This window comes from Pleurodeles waltl, chromosome 10 (genome assembly GCF_031143425.1).
Source record: "Pleurodeles waltl isolate 20211129_DDA chromosome 10, aPleWal1.hap1.20221129, whole genome shotgun sequence".
Lineage (NCBI taxonomy): Eukaryota > Metazoa > Chordata > Amphibia > Caudata > Salamandridae > Pleurodeles > Pleurodeles waltl.
In genome coordinates, this window is record NC_090449.1 from 1,010,971,013 (window position 1) to 1,010,991,394 (window position 20,382).

At 43.4% G+C, this 20,382-nt stretch overlaps 1 protein-coding gene across 1 annotated transcript in view; it reads right to left on the reverse strand.

Moving 5' to 3' along the window:
• The window catches only part of TOPBP1 (DNA topoisomerase II binding protein 1), a 287,854-nt gene that overhangs the window by 204,304 nt on the left and 63,168 nt on the right, over window positions 1-20,382 (reverse strand). Inside the window, exon 13 of the mRNA XM_069211909.1 lies at window positions 17,591-17,802. Coding sequence (XP_069068010.1) covers window positions 17,591-17,802 — 212 coding nt within the window. The remainder of the gene's footprint in view (window positions 1-17,590; window positions 17,803-20,382) is intronic.

Below are 20,382 nucleotides of genomic sequence, written 5' to 3' on the forward strand. Positions count from 1 at the left end.
AAACATACTGACATCAGGGAAAAAGAGGGTACTTTCCTACATCCTGCATCTCAGCTGCTAGCTCTGGCAACAGGCACTGTGACATCACAACTCGACTTTAATAACTTTCTTTTATAATCGTCAAATTAGTTTATAGTTGGTGATTATAAAGAAATAAGAGACATGAATTTATACAGGGATTACAGAATTTCATGTATTATATCCCAAATAAGAGACAAACGTTTTCACCTTTGATGCAGAACTGGTAGTTTTCCACAGCACGTTGAACTTCAAAAGACAAAACCGATTACAGATGTACTCAACTAAGGTAATCCTCTAGGAATATTCCATTTCACATACCTCCCTGTGCAGCTCCCTGCTCCCAAGCTCCGCTACAAGATTAGACAGAACAAAGGGGTGTTCCAAAGAAGAAAACTCTTAGTTCTAGCCTCATTACCAATATGATGTAATAATAATTAGGGCTCTCGGTTTTCAGATTTTAACAGATAAATACAGACACAAAAATGTGTTTCCTGTCTGTATTCATTTAAAAAAGCAGAAAAATACTGAAAATTGTGATTCTTGCGAGGGACTTTCCTGCTGTCTTGCATAAATTCCAGGGCAAGAGCTGAGCCGATAAAGAGTAGGGAGGTAAACTAGCATTGTTAAAGCCAAGAGGTCTCACCTCTGCAAGAACTATTGGCACTGCCAATGTGTGTTAGCTATTTTGTACACAAGCATGGCTGCTGTTAAGTGTGGCTGAAAGTTACAAGGCGTAGAGGAGAGTGGTGTGGAGTGTCATAGAGCTTACTACCCATGATGAGGCATATAGCTCTTTGCGGCCAGTAACATGCTACGCAACCCAGGATTAGAGGATAATATTTAGATTTGTCATTTTCTTTTTATTTGTGCATTAGTTGTGTTAGGTTTGTGCTCTTGATTTCTCGTGTTTAGTAGAGTTTACAGTAGGGATAGAATGATAGGAATGGATTTGAAAGGGGAAGTAGTCTTCGAGTATGATTGTTAGTCGGGTAACATGGCTAATCAAGCACTGGCAAAGCCAATAGGTCTCACCAATCTGAGAGCTATTGACATTGTCAATGTCAATGTCTTTTAGCCATGCTGAATCACAGCATAGCTCCTGTTCAGCATGGTTGAAAGTGATGTAAAGAATCTCCAAGACCCAGCCTGCACAGTATAAAACAAATAGAATATGATGAGATATTGTGTGGGACATTCCATTTTCAGACACTAAAGGGACTCACCACACTGTAAAACAAAGCTCGAATTGAAATGTATAATGCCTCTTCATGCATGTATTGCATTTTTTTGTTTTTTGGATTTCATGTTGCAAAACACGGACCAATATTATTAAAATAGCAATGATCATTTTACTTTTGTTGGATATAGTGAAATCCAGACATTGTTTGAGTAAGAACACAAAGAAAAAGAAAAAAGAAAACAGGACCAGTTCAACATGAAGCCTGGGTGGGAGGAGCAGGAGCTTGTAAAAACACGAGTAGTCATGTGGAGTGCTTAAACACAAAGAAAAAAGTAGCTCTTAAAACAGGAGCAGTGGATGGACACAAATACTTGGTTCATGCTCTGGGTGAGGGTTAACACAAGAGGAGGCATGACACATGCATGCCATGGACAACTGGGGACAAAGGATGTAAGACCGGCGATGGAGCGAATGATAAGCCTATGGGCAGGCTGAAGTACATGCACTTTCAAGCTGAGATATAAAAAAGTAGGGGAAGTTTGGGAAGGATGTTTGGGGGTTCACAGTAGTCAGAAGGGTTTGGGGTGAGTCAGAGAGTGCAGGTGTGGGACAATGGTTCAAAGAAGGTTTTTTGTATATAAAATACTGAAATTAACTTTGAAATTAGCTTATACATATACACATGATACTTGGTAAGGTTGTATTGGCTGGAGAAAACTGCTCTATATAAATACCCATATGTGAACAGAAGCAGTCATATTTAAAAGGTCTAATGTGTACATGTATCTTGTGATAAAGTGTGTAATTTGTTTCATGACAATCCTCAAAGGTTTTAGTAACATCTATAAACTGTATTTATGCGCCTGTTTGTATACAGAAGCAGCAATTATGACATTGTCTGATATGCATGCATATGTTGAGGTGAAACATACATTTTTCTCCCTATGAATGTATCTGCTTTTAACAGGAGGCATAGTTTTATGTGCAATAACACATATGACACACAAATAATAACAATGTCATCTCTATACCATGAAAAGTATGTGTGTGCATAGTGAATTTGAGTGGGTTTGGCTGCTTCAACAGAGGAAAATGCTCCACCGACAGCTTTTTATTGTATGTCAAAACGTTAAGGTGGGGAGCCTTTTTTGAGAGCAGTTTCCTTTGTTGTATGTATTTGTTGATTTTTTTCCCGGTGAAAAGTGGTCCTTTGCCATGGATTGCTTTGTGTGTGATACAAAACAGCATGAATGTAGATCTTCAATTAACACAGTCAGACTGATGGCAAACTCTGTATTGTTTTACATTTTAATCAAATGAGTTCCATTCTGCCTTATTTGTTGTTAAGTAAAAGCAATAAAATGTTTAAATAAAAAAGGTGTGAAAAGGGAGCAAAGAGTTGATGGTGTGTCTCCTAGGCTCTGTGCATTCTCTTGAAATCAAAGCAAATATTGAAGTGCAGATTGAAAGGTGAATATAAAAAGCTATGCACCAACAAAGCAAGAATTCTATTTAACAGCAGCTAAGGAAATAGTACAGAAGAAGTGTGCACTACAGGTTATGGGATCCCTCGATGCTGTCTGCTGCTAAATGGATGATGCCAGGTGTGCTCTACACCACCTTCTTAGCTCTACCCAAGCTAAAACCTACAGGAAACCCATTACATATAATACATTTTTATCACCAGCAACCAGGGTCAGATCTGCATCTACCTTAGCCCCAGATGCTAGTGGGAAACCAGTGATGAGTGAGCAGCGGTCTACACTCCAGGTAGCCCTCTGGGGCAGGGGTCTCAGAGTCCTCTGCCGCGGACCCCTCCTCTAAGGCACTCATTACTAACACTGGCTTAGGCGCACAGTGCTCTGTCCAGGGCTCCCCACCCTCCATTCCCAGGTCCCACCCTCAGTACTAGCAGAAAGCACACTGTCCCTCCCAGGTAAAAGTGGGTGTGCTGTGGAAGGTACAAAAATCACGTCAGGGTCATCCTGCCAGTTACAACCAAGGGCCATTATGAGCTAAGCTAGAGTTAGCAGGGTATGTGCAAAAAGCATTGTATCATGAGCAGCACCACCATTACTCATTTAGGATGGTGGGCGGCAAGCCATTAACATACAAAATTAATTAGTAGGAATGCCGAACCACACCTTTGCATAGTGCCCTTTTAGAATGAGCCCCACTCAGGCCTGCTTTTCATGCTAAACGTCTTTCATTCCCTCAGAGACTCTAGGCATGAAAATATAAATTCTAAGTTATAGACGCAACATTTAGAGAAACTCAATGAAAAACGTTAGAGGGCACATCAGAACTAAACTTTGTAAAGAAAAAAGTGCCAGAGCCCTCGACAGGAGACCACTGCAGCTTGCACCACCCATTGCACTACTAATGACAATATATACTTTTTATACACTGAAAATGAATAATACCTGCTACCCAAGCTATTTTTATAGCTCGGTTGTCAGGTAGTAGTCATCTTTAGTGTATGTAGCTGTTGTTGTGTTCCTCACAAAATTAGACAAACAGCATCACCATGTGACTAGCTGTTATAAGTGCCAGTGTTGACAATTTAGCACCAGTGAGGAGCACCGGAAACCATCAGCTCCAATTAAGCATTGGGGGACATACTTAAAGACCGCTTCCTTGGCATTAACAATTTATTTTGCCAAAGCCTTTTCTTTCACTTTCCTGCAACCCTGAAAAAAATCACTCTTTCACACAGTACTGCATGCAAGACAAGAGAACCCCCCATGTCAATCCAGGCTCGTAGGAGTTGGGCAATTGGTTTCTAACCTGCACTGAGGCATTTAAGGGTTGGAGAAAGGTGGGTACAACACTGTGCATGACACACATATTGAGCACAGAGGTTACATTTATGCCTTCTATGCGTGGTCCAATTTCACGATTAGCCTACTGGTTGACAACCATGAAGATTAGTGTGCGATCAACTCGGTCTAACGAGAAAAACTCTTACTAAACACATACTTGTGCTGCTAAAGTTGGCCTTTCCAGTTGGAGCCAGTCCCCATTCTTGTGGAAAATACACTGTGGGGCCCTGTTAGCCCCAGCATTGAGAGGGGAGATTAAAATAGAAAATCACTGAACACGTTTTAAACAATGTTCGTACAACTGCTAACATGTGAACCCTTTGGGAATCCTTCAAGGTAGTCATGAGGGAAGTGTTCACTGCAAAACACAGGATCCTAAAACACTTTGGCACGCATGCAGAAACTACAGCTAGAGATTTGACAGCTTGAACTCAAAGTGGAGCATAAGTCAGACTTCTCACTACAAGCTAGCCTACAATGGGAAAATAAAATTCAGTAGGAGAGCAGAGCATAAAGTCAAGCACTTGCCCAGGATGGCAACATCTCATTCTTTTGGAGAAGAGAGACCAGACAAAGACTTAGCAGTTATACTCAAAACCACATGAGCGAACAATAATATTGCCATACTAACCTTAGGGAATGGGCAGTAATGCTATGATATAGAAAGCATACTAGAAGTACTTTCATTGTTATAGTTGCATCTTTGTGCCACCAAGCAGCACACAGCTGATTCCCAAACACTAGAGTACCTCTACACTATTGCACAGGCATGGTTAGTTAGCAGATACTGCACGGCCAACCATCATCACTGAGGAGAATACAGTATTATGCATGGTCTAAAAGGTAGTAGATTGCATGGCATAGAGAGAGACTCCTGAACATACTTTACCAATAATTTGCGCCTGTTCTAGCTTCACACTTACTTGCGCTGTTTGAGGATGCACACAGAAACCACATCATCCATCCTTCACTGAGAGAAGAGCTCCTGGTCATGCTACATAAACCTGGCAATATGTCAGACTTATGTGAATCATACATACCATTATCACTTTTGACCGGGTGCACTAGCCTTTCATAGATCACACACTATCGGACTTTTGCAGAGTCAGCACATTCAGTGGATAATTCTTGGAAATTATAAGCAGCATACTGCCACAATAAGAGTGAATAGTTACCTATTGAGTTTGTTAATAGTGAAGAAGGGCACTAGACAGGGCTGCCCCCCTCCGCTCCCTGTGTTTCTCTTGACAGTGGAATCACTGGCAGAGAGAATCCACAAGAACTCAAATATTTGTAGCACAAAAATGGTTTGTCCCACAAACTAACCATATCCGTAGATTGAATCATATGCGCACTAAAGGATCCAGTCAGATCTGTACCTGCACTTATAGATGAGCCTGTAAGATCTGGAAGGGTCGCAAGGTTTAAAGTCAACCTCTCGAATCCCAAATACTTAATATCTCAGTCCCTGGAGCACAAGTAGAGAACCTACAAAGCTGGTTTCTCTGTTGCAGGGCTGAAGCCTACTCCTTTACTTATAAATCTTGCTTGTGGCCACTCTTGAATGAACCTTGCAAGCAAATTCTACTACTGCAAATGAGGAGAGCCACAAGAGGAGCAGACGTTATTCCTGTAGCAGAGGGAAGCCTGGGGAAACTGTGGAGATGAGCTGGTAGTGGGGTGGTTGCAGGAGCAGAGGAGATAGATGGGAGGGTTTAGGGTGCAGGGTTGTTATTACCTCAAGTGTGGTTCATTTGCCTTGCTAGCCATTGTTTGCAGGCAAATGTATGTGTACGTTTCATAAAACAAAACCATAAAGCATGTGGACAAAAAACTTGCAGAGTACACTAGGGTATGGTCAGATAGGATGGAAAAGCAGAAGAATTAAGCCCTTCGTTTTCTATTGAATCTTTCAGAGTCTCTATCTTTGCGAGAGCCAAATGTAGCATCTTCCCCACAAAAAATGGTCACAGCAGCCCAAGAAAGTACTCACTCACTCTTGCGCTCCTAAAACATGGAGTCACCACCAGCATGCTGGATGCTTAGGAGGCATATTCCTCTAGTCTCTTGATCAAACCACCTCATTAGTGATCTCTGCGGGCCTCCGTTTCCCAATTAGACACCACTTTTTCTACCACCCGGGGAAAACTATAATTTGCCATCATCAAGCAATGAGGCTTAGCTGCTGAGCTCCCTCCACCCCCAAATCTACAAGGAGTGCCAGGTCATTACTGTGGGTAGAACAAAAGTTGACCTTAAATTAACGTGATACTGGATCCAGTATGGCCCCTTCTTGCAATTGATGAGATACATTTAAACGCCACACTACCGTCTTCTTGAATCTTTTACTCAGTTGTCACAGCATTAAAAACAGGGGTTATGATAAACCTCCCCCCATTCATCACCTACAAGTCTGTAATACTTGTCACTGGCATAAAAAAATAAGAATTTATTCCAAGACCATCTATGATTTGAGGTGATAATTCTTTAATATTCACATTTTGAGGAAATGGCAAAGAAGTGGGGTGTGAGGGTGGGGGGTGAAGCACATTCATCTGTGACAAGTACTGAACTAACCATAAGTGCAATGCCCTACACAGATGCCGCATCATGAACTTGTGTAAAAGCGAAATAGGTAAAAATCCTGTAGTACAAGGGCATGTAAAGAACTGAAATAATTTACAACACTAAAATAACAGGTCAGATATGTTACCGCTAAGTGTTTTGATAAGGGTAGGGAACTGTGCAGTCAAGTTCTAAAACAATCTAGCTCACTAGGTGCCCCCACTCCCCAAAAGGAGATTACAATTCTAAAATCATACGAATCACCAAGCACATATACAAGAAGAAGGTGCACACTAACATAGTGCACCTGACAAAAAGAGTTTGGAGATATCAGCTCAAGGTAAATAACCTGGATGCAGACTTTAGATGAGTGTGCAATCGCCTCTGTGATTCGTACTGCATCTCACCCACCTTCTGCTGTGTAGAGGTGGGTGAGCCAAAAACTTAGCAAAGACAGTCAATCCAAGAGTCAGCTCTGTTTCTTAGAGCAGATGCATTAGCCAAGCCTTAAAAATAATTGTCATGTAAATCATGCACCAAAGACCATGTTAGAACATAATACGTTGTATTTCTTTAATACACTGAAGCGGTTCAGCATAGCACATCCAATTACACCACCGCACTGAGAGCATTTATTAAAAGCAAATTTTTTAAACATGAACTAAGAAACCTTCCTGTCCCTGCCCGGATGACAATGCACTTAGTAAACTAAGGGGCAAGTTAAGCATCATGTGTACCGTACAGGTTTAGATTCTTCTTATATACCGAGCAAATGTTTAGTCTATTAAAATCAAATGAAATAGTTTATTTATACATAACATATGCTGAACTCGAATATATGAAGATGCTCTCATATGTGATAATGAAGAAAAAGGAGGCTCGGTGAAATAAAATAGTTGAATAGGATCACATAATCTGAGAACAGTTCATGGGTCTAAAGCATTACAGTTAGGTTGAGTAGATTATTAAAGGCACTAGACCTGCAGGTCTGGTAACATTTTTATGATTTTTCGAGGCCTGCAGAAACATCACCGGAAATTCTTGAATAGGCTTTGAATAAATTCTTTATAGATATTCTGAAGAGTGTTGCAGGACCATTTTCTATGAGCAATAATCTAACAACTTGTCACAAGCAACAATCGCAGAAGAGACTTGAGCACCTCGTCTTCTCTACTAAGGTCAATAACACAACCCACTGGCCGTTATTGCCAAGGTATCAACCTTGGGCACCTTACTGCAGCTAAAGGGGAAAGAAAAGAAAAGTCGGTCTGGGAGCTCCATATTCTTGAAACAGAGGTCACAGAGACAGGAGTGTTCACGGACATTATTCCATTACCCATGCATAAGGCTTAGGTTACCATAAGCTCATTCAGCATCCTTTCTCAATCAAATGGTCTAGGCTTGTGGACACTGAACATAGAGGTCACCCACTCTCTGTCCTCAACATTATCCTAAACCTTGAAGGCAGACAAGTATTCCCCAAATACATACAAAAGTCCCTGAAAAGGGCCACAATATCGCCCATGACTTGTGATGAACTATTCTGTAGGAATTTCTCGTTATGAATGTTGATTGCCGAAGGGACATCCTGTGGAGTATAGTTTTGCACAAAGGAATTTCTTGCTTAAGGTTCTTTATTCTTGGAACATTTAAAGTTAATACAAACATCTGTTATATTGCAGTCTAGAATTCTTCTCTTATGCGTGGGGCCCCTGCCCAGGTCTCCTCTCCTAATGCAACTTATAACAGACAACCATTCCTGATCTCCTATTTGATGGCTAATACTTGAAGCCTCATTATGTTTTGTTTTTTTTATAAACAATTTTTTATTGTTTTTAAATGTGCAATACAGTAGGCACAGACAGTACAGTAAGATCCACTTTCAAAGTATCCTTAGTCATTGACAGTAAGGCAAACCAGGAGACGAACGTCGTTCCAATTATTGACATCACATTAAGAATCATACCCCCCCCCCGGCCCCGGCCCGTGGCAGCGATTCCAGCCACCGCCCCCATACCTTCTCATGTTTTCGAGGACAACCCATAGATTCGTACACCAGTTTTTCTTGGCTTGCGCACCAATCCACTCCCCTTCTCCACTTTTGGAATGACGGACCTGTTGAGGAGTTCCAAGCCGCACAATGTCTCTCTTCCCAACCAGCAGGGTCACACCTGCAAGGGTACGTTTCGTTCGCGCTCCTCCCATCTTCTCTATCAAACCCCAGAAAAACTAGTTTTGCGGACATCTGCATCTCCTGTCCCAGCTCCTCACTCAGTTCATGGATTACATTGCCCCAATATACATGCAGCACTGGACAAGACCAAACCATATGGAAAAAAACTGCTGGCTCCCCTGCACATCGCGGACATTGAGCAGTAGAGCGTAGCCCCACCCGTTGTAGCCTGATTGGCGTTAGATATGCTCTGTGTAAATAGCAGAATTGCACTGCACGAAGTCTCACTGCCACTGCAAGCACCCTGGGTGCCATCAGAGCCTCCATACATTCTGCTTCCTCCAAAGCCCCCACTCATGATTCCCACTTGGCTCTGGTTGAATCCAAATCTCCCGGGGCATGAAGCCTCCTTATGTTTTACATGTGTTTTATTTTTAGAAAGTCTGTGAAGGATGTTGTAATGAGTTAAAACATCTTAGGTACATTTGCATGTAGTCCTTCACTAGGGATCATCTTCGATGACAAGATCAACATGACAGCTCAAGTCAACGCAGTGTGCACCTCCTGCTTCCACATCCTACACATGCTGTAAAAGATCTTCAACGGTTGCCTCAGAACATAAGATGGACCATCAGACAAGCACTCATAACCAGCAGGCTCGTCTACAGCAAACGTCTATGCCAGAATCGCCAAACAAATCCTACAGAGACTCCAGACCAATCGGAACTTAGCCACAACACTCAAACTTGACCTCCCGTACCACACCCACATCACACCGCACCTCAGGAAGCTTCACTGTCTCTGCATTCACAAGCGCAGTCAATTAAAACTTCCCCTTGCACACTTACAAAGCCTTGCACAACACAGGACCAGAATACTTGAACAGCTGTATACACTTCCACCAACCCACCAGACACCTACACTCTGCCTCAAGCTCACTCCCCGCATCCGCAAAAGCAAAACTGGAGGTCACTCATTCTCCTATATCGCACCCAAGACATGGAACAATCTCCTTCAACTCATCAGTGCCTCCTCCTTACTTCTCAAGTTCCTCAAGAAGCTGAAGACCTGGCTTTTCATAAAAGCACCTTGGGACTAGGCCCTCTACACAACTTGCACAAGCGCATGGATAGCCACTTGGGTGATAGTGTGCTATACAAATCAACATAACATAGCGGCCTCATCAGAGATCCCGTTACCAGCCCAGTGTCCCCTTTGGGACAGTCGTACTTCAGCTGGGTATTTCGGCGGCCATTATATGCTGCGTTTGTGCGTGGGAACCTGGCACAAGGACCGGCACTGGGATGAGGAGGCCATGTGATGATGTTGGGAGTGCGAGGGGATAATAATAGCCCCCACCTACATCTAAGAGGGGGTGGCGGAATCTAAGGCCAGACACGAGAGACCAGCCCAACCCCAGCACTATTATCCTTGGGCAAGCTATCAGAAGAAATACCACCTTCCCCACATTAACTTAAGACAGTGCATGACGCCTCCCATCACTTCTAAGTGGTGATCGCCATGAGGGGCAACTGAGAATCATACCCCTACAAGTGTCGCACCCCACATTGGTGGCATAAGCCTTGTCATGCCACAGACTTTTTCCCATGCCTGAAGGTGCTCGCTGGTAGACAAGGAACAATCTGTAAATGGGGATCACAGAGGTCGCACAGCCTGACACAAACATCTGAGTTGCAAAGGGTATCACGTATGAGCGCTGCTGCTGATGAGTCCTGAGACTCAGGTCTATAGGCGAGGACTTGCTGTGCACATACTGCGAGCGAGAGTTGATCGGAAGGCATGATGGGGAAAACTAAGGCTGCCAGAACATCATCTTGGTGTGATCAGGAGAGACTCTCCACAGTGTTGTTGACGCCCCTGGCCCCACTGACTCTACAACACTTGGAGGCCACCCTACAATCTCACTCAGGACAATTCGAGAAAATACTGCAAGCCATAATGGACACCAAACTGTTCCTAGAGAATAGAATAGACTCTGTTTCCCAAGATGTTAATTTACTCTGATCCGACCACCACAAATTATCAGATAGGGGAACGGAGGTGGAGTCGAACATAAACTCCATGGATCCCACTATTTTGGAACTGCAGGACCAAGTGAAGCGACTAGACTCGGAAGTGAAAACCCTACACCGAAGAGCAGAGGATGCTGAAGGGAGAACATTGGCTCACTAACACAGTACTGAAAGGGATAGTAGCAAACTTTTTCTCCATAGAACGGCTCACAGGATTCCTGGAGGGCCACTGCTCCCAGGGTCGCCTCCCCACCCTTTTATAGCACGTTTTCTTAATTACAGAGACAGGGACATGATACTGCAATGCTCCCGGAACCATCGTCCTGAGCATTGTGAGGGGGCCCCCATCGCGGCCTACCCAGATTTTATGCCAGAGGTGCAACGCCAACAAAACTCCTATGTAAAAATCAAACAACGCCTCTGGGAACATAAAATCAAATACGCTCTGATGTTCCCTGCCAATCTTCGAGTATCTGTTGATGATAGAACTCACATCTTCCCCACGCCTGCATATGCCTGGACATGGATGCACGCTAAAGGCATCACCCAATCCCCAACGGAGGAAAAAGAACAAAGGGAACACCTACCACCCGTCGGTTGCCCCAGAAAATATCTCAAGCTACAGCTACTAAAACGCAAGCAGTGGCGGAACGCATAAGGGCGTTGCGTTACACGGCTCTCCACACTGAAAACACTTTTGCGCCACTGCAAGATAGTCCACAGATATAGCCAGATTCAGACATGGGAAGTTTCAGATCAACGCTCCTAGATATGATTATTGGCCTAGACGTCACCCCCCAAACGGCGGATGACCTCTAACAACGGTACCTAAATTACCCAAACTCAAACAGGACTGTGAGTCCACCGCTCGTGGGGACACGTTTAATGGTTCATGATTGAATAGATGTTGGATGATGGGGGGTCGTCAGCGGAACAGCCGCAGCACCCCATACTCTGAACTGGCAGTGGGATAGGGCACTCATGCTGGTAATAGAAAGTCACCCGTGCCAGGACTGTATGTGTCCCAATAGACAGAAGGAGCTCAGGATGGCTTTGTCTTGGCTACCATTTCTCCTCTTACAGGGCCGAGGAACAGGCCCACAAAGGAAGGTGCCACGTCTCCCCGGATGGTTTCCACATGGACAGACCTTACCTACGACTGCTGTTTGTTTTTTCTTTTGCCAGTATTGGGGGTACTTAAAGGTGTGCGCGTGCACCACTAGTTCTGGGGTTCAATGTTACTGTTGGGAGGGAGGGGCGGTTACATAAAGTATATTCAAACAAGTTGCACTACAGTCAATTGCAATGATCATACATTTACGTCACACAGATATGAAGATACATACTCTCATTGGTGGGAACACACCAAGTTACATAACGTCAAAAACCCTCTTAAATCATGGGTACCTACACTACAGCGCTATAATGTCTTATCATGGAATGTGCGTGGCATGGCCACACCAGCCAAGAGACAACAAATTCCCTCATTCCTCAAATGTTATAATGCCCACTTCGCTATCTTACAGAAAACACATTTATTGGACAGTGAACAGCAGAAACTGAGGAAGCATTGGCGAGATCAGATATACGGTACCTCCTCCTCAGCAAATGCCAGGTGGGTTACAATATGGATAGCACCGGGGGTACCCTATGTTCAGCATGCCCAGAGGGTGGACACGGGGGACGATATGGTGTACTGGAGGGTCTACTGGATGAAAAACCGCTATCGATCGTGGGGGTTTATGCTCCCAACTATGTTCAGGGTGAATTCTTCAAGACACTGACTACTGCCCTCCTTGGTGACCCACTTGCTCCTGGCCTTTGGGAGGTGTCCTCAATTGTGTACCCAATGTGGAATTAGACTATTCATCCCCCACCCTAGACGATGCAATAAGCAGGAGAGCCTCTAATTATTTGGAATCCTGGGGTAAGGATAACAGGCTATATTACTGTAGTAAAGTATGTGTTTTTGACCACTGACTTTGTGTTGCACTACTTTGCACCTGGATTAGCTGTCTAGTGTTCACCAGCTGCAGATTACATTTTGTATTCAGTTTAGCTGCCTATTGACTTTATCGTAGCGTTAGACATTTCTATGTTAAAGCCCTCCGTGTTTTTCCACATTGTAAAATGTGCTTGTTTTTGTATTCTTTCTCACCGAAGAGCTAGGACATATCACCGAACAGTTGGTCAGTCAGCACGATAAGAATGTACCAGACTTCTGTTTTTTAGTGCAGGGAATGGTTTGGCCTTGAGAGAGACAATCTGGGAGACTGGCCCGTTCCAACCTGTTTCTTTCAACTCTGACCTACATTAGCCAGCATGTTTGAATATTTCTTTTTTTTATTAGAGGGGTTTTTCTAGAAGGCTCTCTCCGAATCTCTAAGATAGAAAAAGGCAGCCCTCTCATTAGCGGTGGAATGTCCAAGACCTCGGTCAGGATTAGACATCAAATGCCTGACATATCTCCCCGTGGAGGTGGAGATCTCTTTCTTGCAGTTGAACGGGGTCATCTTCTAGCTGGCATGAGAAAGATGAAGAGCTTGGCAGGCCCTACAGTGATGAATTTTTACTTTATCATTTGCTTTGCATAATCATAACTACATATATTTGCTGTGTATATTGCAGTTGAGAATCATTTTTATATATTTTCCTTTTATTGGTGTGACTATTTTTAAACGTGTGCTTTCAACCTACTAATCTCCTTTTTTAGGAACTTTGTGGTGAAATAATAATAAATGTCTTCTTTGAACTGAGAAGTGCATTCCAGAGATTTTTGTCAGCTCAGTCATTAGTGAAAGCAAAACAATGACATATGGTGTATTGGCCATCCAACACAAAGGGAATACTCCTTCTATTCCCCAATACACAACCTTCAACCCAGGATAGATTTAATTTGGGGAACCACCTCAATGGGCCACACAATAACACTCAGAATATCTTGCAAGAACGATTTCTAACCATTCCCCGCTACTGCTCACTATTCAGTGGGGTAAATTGTGTTCCACCATACCCACGTGGCAATTGCAAAACAAGGCACTATCAGACGCCCCATTCAGAGAAGAATTAGCCAGCTGTACTACACATTACTTGAGGCTAAATAATGGCTCCACTGCTTTGCGGGCCACGGAATGGGACGCTCACAAGGTAGTAGTAAGGGGCCACTGCCTATCGGGGCGATGCGCTGTACGCCGCGCCTTGCGCAGCAAAGTCATCACACTGGAAAGGGACATGCGGGCTCTGGAAGTAGATTTCGCGAACCATAGAGTGCCATTTGAGTGCCTTCGTGATACGCGCAAACTGTATGACGAGGTGGATTTGCGCCTACGTTGTCATGATTATCAATACCACCTAACTCTACTTTATGCGGAAGGTGACCACTCCGGCAGACTTATGGCATGGCTAGTCCATGAAGAACGACAGCATACCCCGATTGGAATGATCAGGCTAGCTGAAGGCACAATGGTTTCTTCCCAGGCTGCCATTAATGACGCCTTCAGAAATTATTACACAACGCTATACCAAGCACAATTGGCACATGACTCCCAACAGCTGGAGCTGTTCCTAGATACGGCACCACTAGCAAAGCTCTCCCTGCTTAGCAGGGAGGCACTTGAGGAACCCCTGCAATTGGAGGAAATCAAACTGGCTATCTCTCAAATAGCCTGCAATAAAACACCTGGTACAGATGGGCTATGCCACATACTCAGCACATCTCACCCAAGCTTTCCTGTCTGTGAGGGGGCCTGGACCCTAGGGGAACTCCTGGGCTCACAACGAGAGGAACTGATAGTAGTGCTACCCAAACCTGGCCGTGAACCTTTCAGACATGAGATCAGATAGACCATTATCTCTCCTCAACCTTGACTGTAAGATACTAGGCAAGGTTCTTGCATACAGACTTGCCCCCTTAATTCATTCCTTGGTTCACGAAGACCAAAATGATTTCATACTGGGATGCAACACATTCCTTAATATACGGAGACTATCATGCATTCTCCATGACACCCCAACCACAGCATACAACAGTGTAGCCATATCTCTAGATATAGAAAAGGCATTTGACACCCTAAGCTGGGAATTCTCATTTGCTGCACTAAGGCATATAGGGTTTGGACAGGGATTTGTGAGATGGATGCAGCCCTTATACACCAAGCCATTTGCCAGGGTGAAGACAGGGGGACTGATATCCAAGAGCTTTCAAATCAGCAGGAGAACCAGATGGGGCAGACTGTTGTCACCCCTGCTGTTCGCACTCGCGATGGAACAGCTCGCTGTTCACTTACGCCTGCGAGCTACGCAATGGGGGATCTGGGGGATGGGAATTCATCATAACATATCGCTTTCTGCAGATGATGCATTGATCTACCTAGAAAACGGCAGGGACACACTACCTGACGTGATCTCATTACTGGATACCTTTGGAGCATTATCGGGCCTCTGGGTTAACTGGTCCAAATCTTGCCTTTTCCTCCTAATTAAACTGCCAGCTTCCCTTAGGGACACACTTCCTACCTATCGATTAGATTGGTGGTTGGACTCCTTTAAATGCCTGGGCATTCAAGAGTATCACAAAATGGATGCCTTGAGAAACGGTAACGTGGGTCGTGTGCTTTCGGTCAATGAGAGGATCGCTCCAATTTTGGAGCTCGTTACCCCTCTCGCCCCTGTGCAGAGTTGCGATAGCCAACATGCTGATCCTACCAAGGTTATTATACTACTTTGCAGCACCGCTCCTAATCGTTCCCAAGAGTTTCTTTCGTGAACTGAATAGTTTACTACTATGACTCATATGGGACTGAGATAGACACCAAATGGCACTTACAACCCTGCAGCGCCCCCTTACGGACAGGGGACTGGGTGCACCGAATTTTGAACTTTACTATGCTGCATCACAATTACAGTGGCCTGTGCGTTGGTTGGGTGCTCCTGAGAGCGATGAAGCGGCATGGGTGCAGACATACCTGGGAGATACCCCACTATACACTTGCCTATCGGAACGTACACAGATGCGAACAGGAGACAACATTCTACTGAGAGCTGCTCATACAAGCTGGTGACGATATATACAGGGGGGGAATGCCTTTCCCCCCATATTCACCCCTAATCCCGATTGGACAAATGCTGGGTGGTAAACAATTGCCCAAATTTCATTCCATTACTTCCTGGATAGAGGCGGGGATGGAGAACGTATGAGAATACGTCGAAGATGGCGCCTTAATGTCATTTGAAGTTATTATGGAACTTACCTCCCAGGGTCCGGCACATTTCCTCACTTATTCATGCTATCTGCTGTTTAATCAGAACAGCGTTGGGACATGAGGATAGGGAACCTCCGCGCTCACCCGCCCTTCACACATTATTGATAGGCATCGGCTCAAAAAAGGTAATAACTACTCTGTATAGAACATTATCGGGAAACGAAGTCACGCAGTCAGAGGCGGCACTTAATAGAAGGAATGCAAATCTCCAACAGCCCTTGACACCGAAAATGTGGGTGGAAGCTCTCCAACAGGTAAAGAGGGTATCCTGTAACCCTAGATTTCGTTACACACAGTTCAATTCTGTTCATCAGATATATTTATCCCCATATCGTATCCAAAGCATTTACCCTGCTAATAACACTGGCTGTCCTCGCTGTGGGTTCCCTGCGGCTGGGTTCTACCATTAGGTATGGAAATGCACCTCACTACTGAAGGAATGGCAGGTAATAGTGGCAGATATCTCTGACATTACAGACCACACATTCACCCCCACCCAAGAGTCCTGCCTTCTGGGAATTCGCCCTAGACCCAAAAAGCATACACATAGCCACAGGTTTTCTGATCTGGCGTTCATCATATACAAAAGATTAATTGCTATGAGATGGAAGGCACCCATGCCTCCAGAGGTCTCCAGCTGGCGCCACCTGACACTAAAATGGGCATGTACAGAATTACACACACTTCGATCCCTCCGTGACAGGGGCCAGCTGAGCACAGGCTATGACACATGGGATGCACTAGTGACAAAATTTGAGGCCAAAAATGACAACTGCCCACCGTGAAGAGTTCAATGGCCTGCCAGACCATGTAATTAAATATAGCTATCCCTTATTTACCCAGGAGGGTCCAATCACAACCAGTCTAATCACACTCCTGCAATAGGACATAGTGAAACCTTTCAGGGTCCTTTATTTGAAAGAACGCTTTACACTGATACTAACAGTACTAGGGGATTGGAGGGATCGGCTTGCCAAATTTGGGTCGGGAAGGAGCCCCGGAGATGAGATGTTCAATCTATCCACTTATGTGCCACGAAAGTTTGCAATGACAAATGTTAATGCATATATAAATGTTACTTACAGGGGGCGGTCAGCCAGCAAATGATATCGGTGTCTATGGCTAACAACACATTGGGTGTTACTAGGGTAACGCAATATATGGTAATAATGTTATATGTCATGTACAAAGATCTTTGGACAATTATATTTTACTATGATGCATAGCAAACCCGTTTCTGTAGTTGCTACAGTTAATATGTTTTGAAACTAATAAAACCGATCCCCCCCCCAAAAAAAAAACACAATACAGCAACATAACATAACCGAACAACACAACAAAACTACATAAAACAACACAACAAAACAACATGAAACAACATAACAAAACAACATAAGACAACAATATAATACAACAAAACAGCACAACACAAAAGAACACCACAATACAACAGAACACCACAACACAACATAACCTAGAAGAGCAATCAAAGGTTTTCTAAAGGGTGGAAATGCATCATTAGAACTGGTAGATACCTTTAGCTTCTGCATTTTCCACAAGAAATTTGCTTTCTTCAGCTTTCTTTCCAGTTCTGGCACACTCCAGAATCCAATCAATAGTTACAGCTGGCAAGTTCCAATTTTTGGCTGCAACATATTTGGAGCCATTTGGTTCCTTCAAAACCAGGTGGGTGCTTGCATACATCAATTTCTTTGGATTGTCTTTGCGCACAAAATACTCTTGTACTCTGAAATATTGAAAATAAGCAAACTTAATACCAATTGGAGCAACAATTATAGGGACAGACAGTAAAATGTTTTCAAGCATTAGACATATTATAAATCTTTTTTTAATGTTGTTATTTCATTGATTAGATTATAGTGGTTGGGGAGCTCCCCAGAGGAAATTAATGAAAATATGAGTTATTGAAAACATTTCTGTAAGTTTAATAGAAACTTTAAATAATTGATGACAATGTTAAGATCAAAAGGAATGTTAACAAAGACTTCCTAGGACACTGTCCCTGCACACGTACTGGTAATCTTCATTCTACTGATCCTTACTTTTCTTCATCCCATTCCTAATACCGTAAGGGTGATGGTATTGTACACCTTTGCCTTCACCTTGGATAATACACTGGATGTAGACGAAAGTACAAAATAGCACTCCAAACTGGTAGTAGTGCCCTCCAATTCATAGCTGAGATATTGCCTGTGTTCTCAGGGAAGAGGCATATGGACATAACCGTGTTGTGTATCTATCAAAACCTTTAAGGCCCTAGTTGCAGGACGTGCCAGCCATTAGAGAGGCTAATCATTTTGAAACCGTCCTTCTTGAGAAAATTGATGAAAATGTAAATCCAGAATCTTCTAATCATTTTTTGCCCCGTCGTCCATAGATAGGCTACCACCATGCTCACCAACCAGACGGCTAAAGTTGTGAAAGGGTAATAACTCAGAAGGATTGAGCAGTGTTGGGTGTGGAGATCAAAGAAGAGACCTGCCAAATCCTCTGCCTGTAAAAAGGCAAATACGTTCTGCTATTGGAACAAGGTTTGCATCTGCTGCCTTTGATTCTGGGCCCATTAACTGGACCTATAAATTTATAATCTACTTGAGGAAATTATTTCACTGAGGACAGTTCAAAGGCTTTGGGTGTTGTTTTGCTTTGTTTAAAGAGCTTCACTAAATTGATGGTTTTTCTTCTCAAGAAACACAGCTCATTGTGCTTGTCTCAAGAAAAAAACTAGTAGACGTCACCCAAGTATAGAGACAGATGACGACTTCTGTGCCCAATAAGCAATCAACACTGTCCCTTACGTGCAATTCTTTCTGAATAAATGACTTGACAGCTGTAAGATCATCTTGAAGCTGGCACCAAAAGGGGAATCTTACATGTGCTGAGGTAGGCTGGAACTTTTAGCATAGCCAGCTCTTAAAGACCATAATAATAATGCACTAATAAAGAATCTGCTTCTGTGGCTGACAGAGCCAGGCTACGCGAGGCAAAAACATTCCTCTCAAATTTTTATATATTCTGGGGATTTGAGAAACATTGTGTGTTCATAATTACTCAGCCAACCTCTTCCAGATTCATCATCTCCGTCTGAAGTGGCTTTTGGGAAGCCTAGCCCGAACTGATGCTTAGTCAGTATCGGTGCAGATGGAACAGCAATAGGAAATAAAACGGAAGCTATAGCCTTTGATTGACTTGAAGCAGGTGAAGATCACTGTAATGGTGAACCAAGCTACTAGTTCCACAATGGAAGTCAAAGTTGCAAAAGCAGGATCTGATGATACAGGTTCCTGCACACCACAGGGGTTCTGCTGAAAAAGAGTCACCTCAGCTTTTTGAAAGGCATCAATTTTAGCCTGAGAGTTCCCAGGAGATAGCAACTTGTTGAGTGGGAAAGGTGGAAGGTCAGGATTCGTAGTGGGAGAATTCAGCCTGTACCTTGGCTTCTACCTTGTGACCTTCTGTACTTCTATCTCTCCCAGTAAAACAAGAAGGAAGAGTATTTGTGTCTCCTGTGACCATGTTCGGGAGAATAGCTCCTTGAGTATGACGACTTTAGAGGCAGCTCCAATTTGTGCTTTAGAGGCAAGGGTAAGCATAGAATCCGGTTCTCCAATAACTTTGGGGTGCACAGACAAATCACAGAAGAGACCTCACGCAACAGCCCAAGGTATTAGTTAGTGTAATTGTGTGGGTCTGTTCCCAACACCTGCCGCAAAGCTTGAAGAAGGAGGACTTCGAACATTCAACAAAACAAAATTCTGGTTGAGAAAACAGGGCTAAAACCTCAGTAGACTTCAGATCAAAAGGAAATTATGTCACCTGCTCTAATGGTGCCTTTTATGTGTTCACCGATGTCACTTCTGGTGATATCATGTGACTCCACAGCTGACAATGTTCAAAACTATCTGGTAATGGTGACATGTTACCGTCAGGAGAATTTTCCAGATTCAGTCTGGCACTTGGTGAGGAGGTTCATATAAAAATATATAATATTATATTAAACAAAAAGTTACACAGGCATTTAAAAATGGTAAATTTTATGTCATTTTTGAAGGTGGTCATTTTGTTCCCTGCGTGCAAACAAGTAGGCCTTTCATTACAAAGCTGAACATGCAAAGCATTATTTTTTAAAATGTGAACTGGAGATTGTGTGAAAAAAATAAACTGGTAGCATGTGAATTTAGGTATACAGAAGCAAGACTCCCATGGAAAAACCACTCTATGTGATTTTGTTAATTATAGGAAGCATTTGAATATTCAGTAGGGCGGCAGAGGTGTTGTCTTTTCAAGAAATTGGGCTACTCTATTT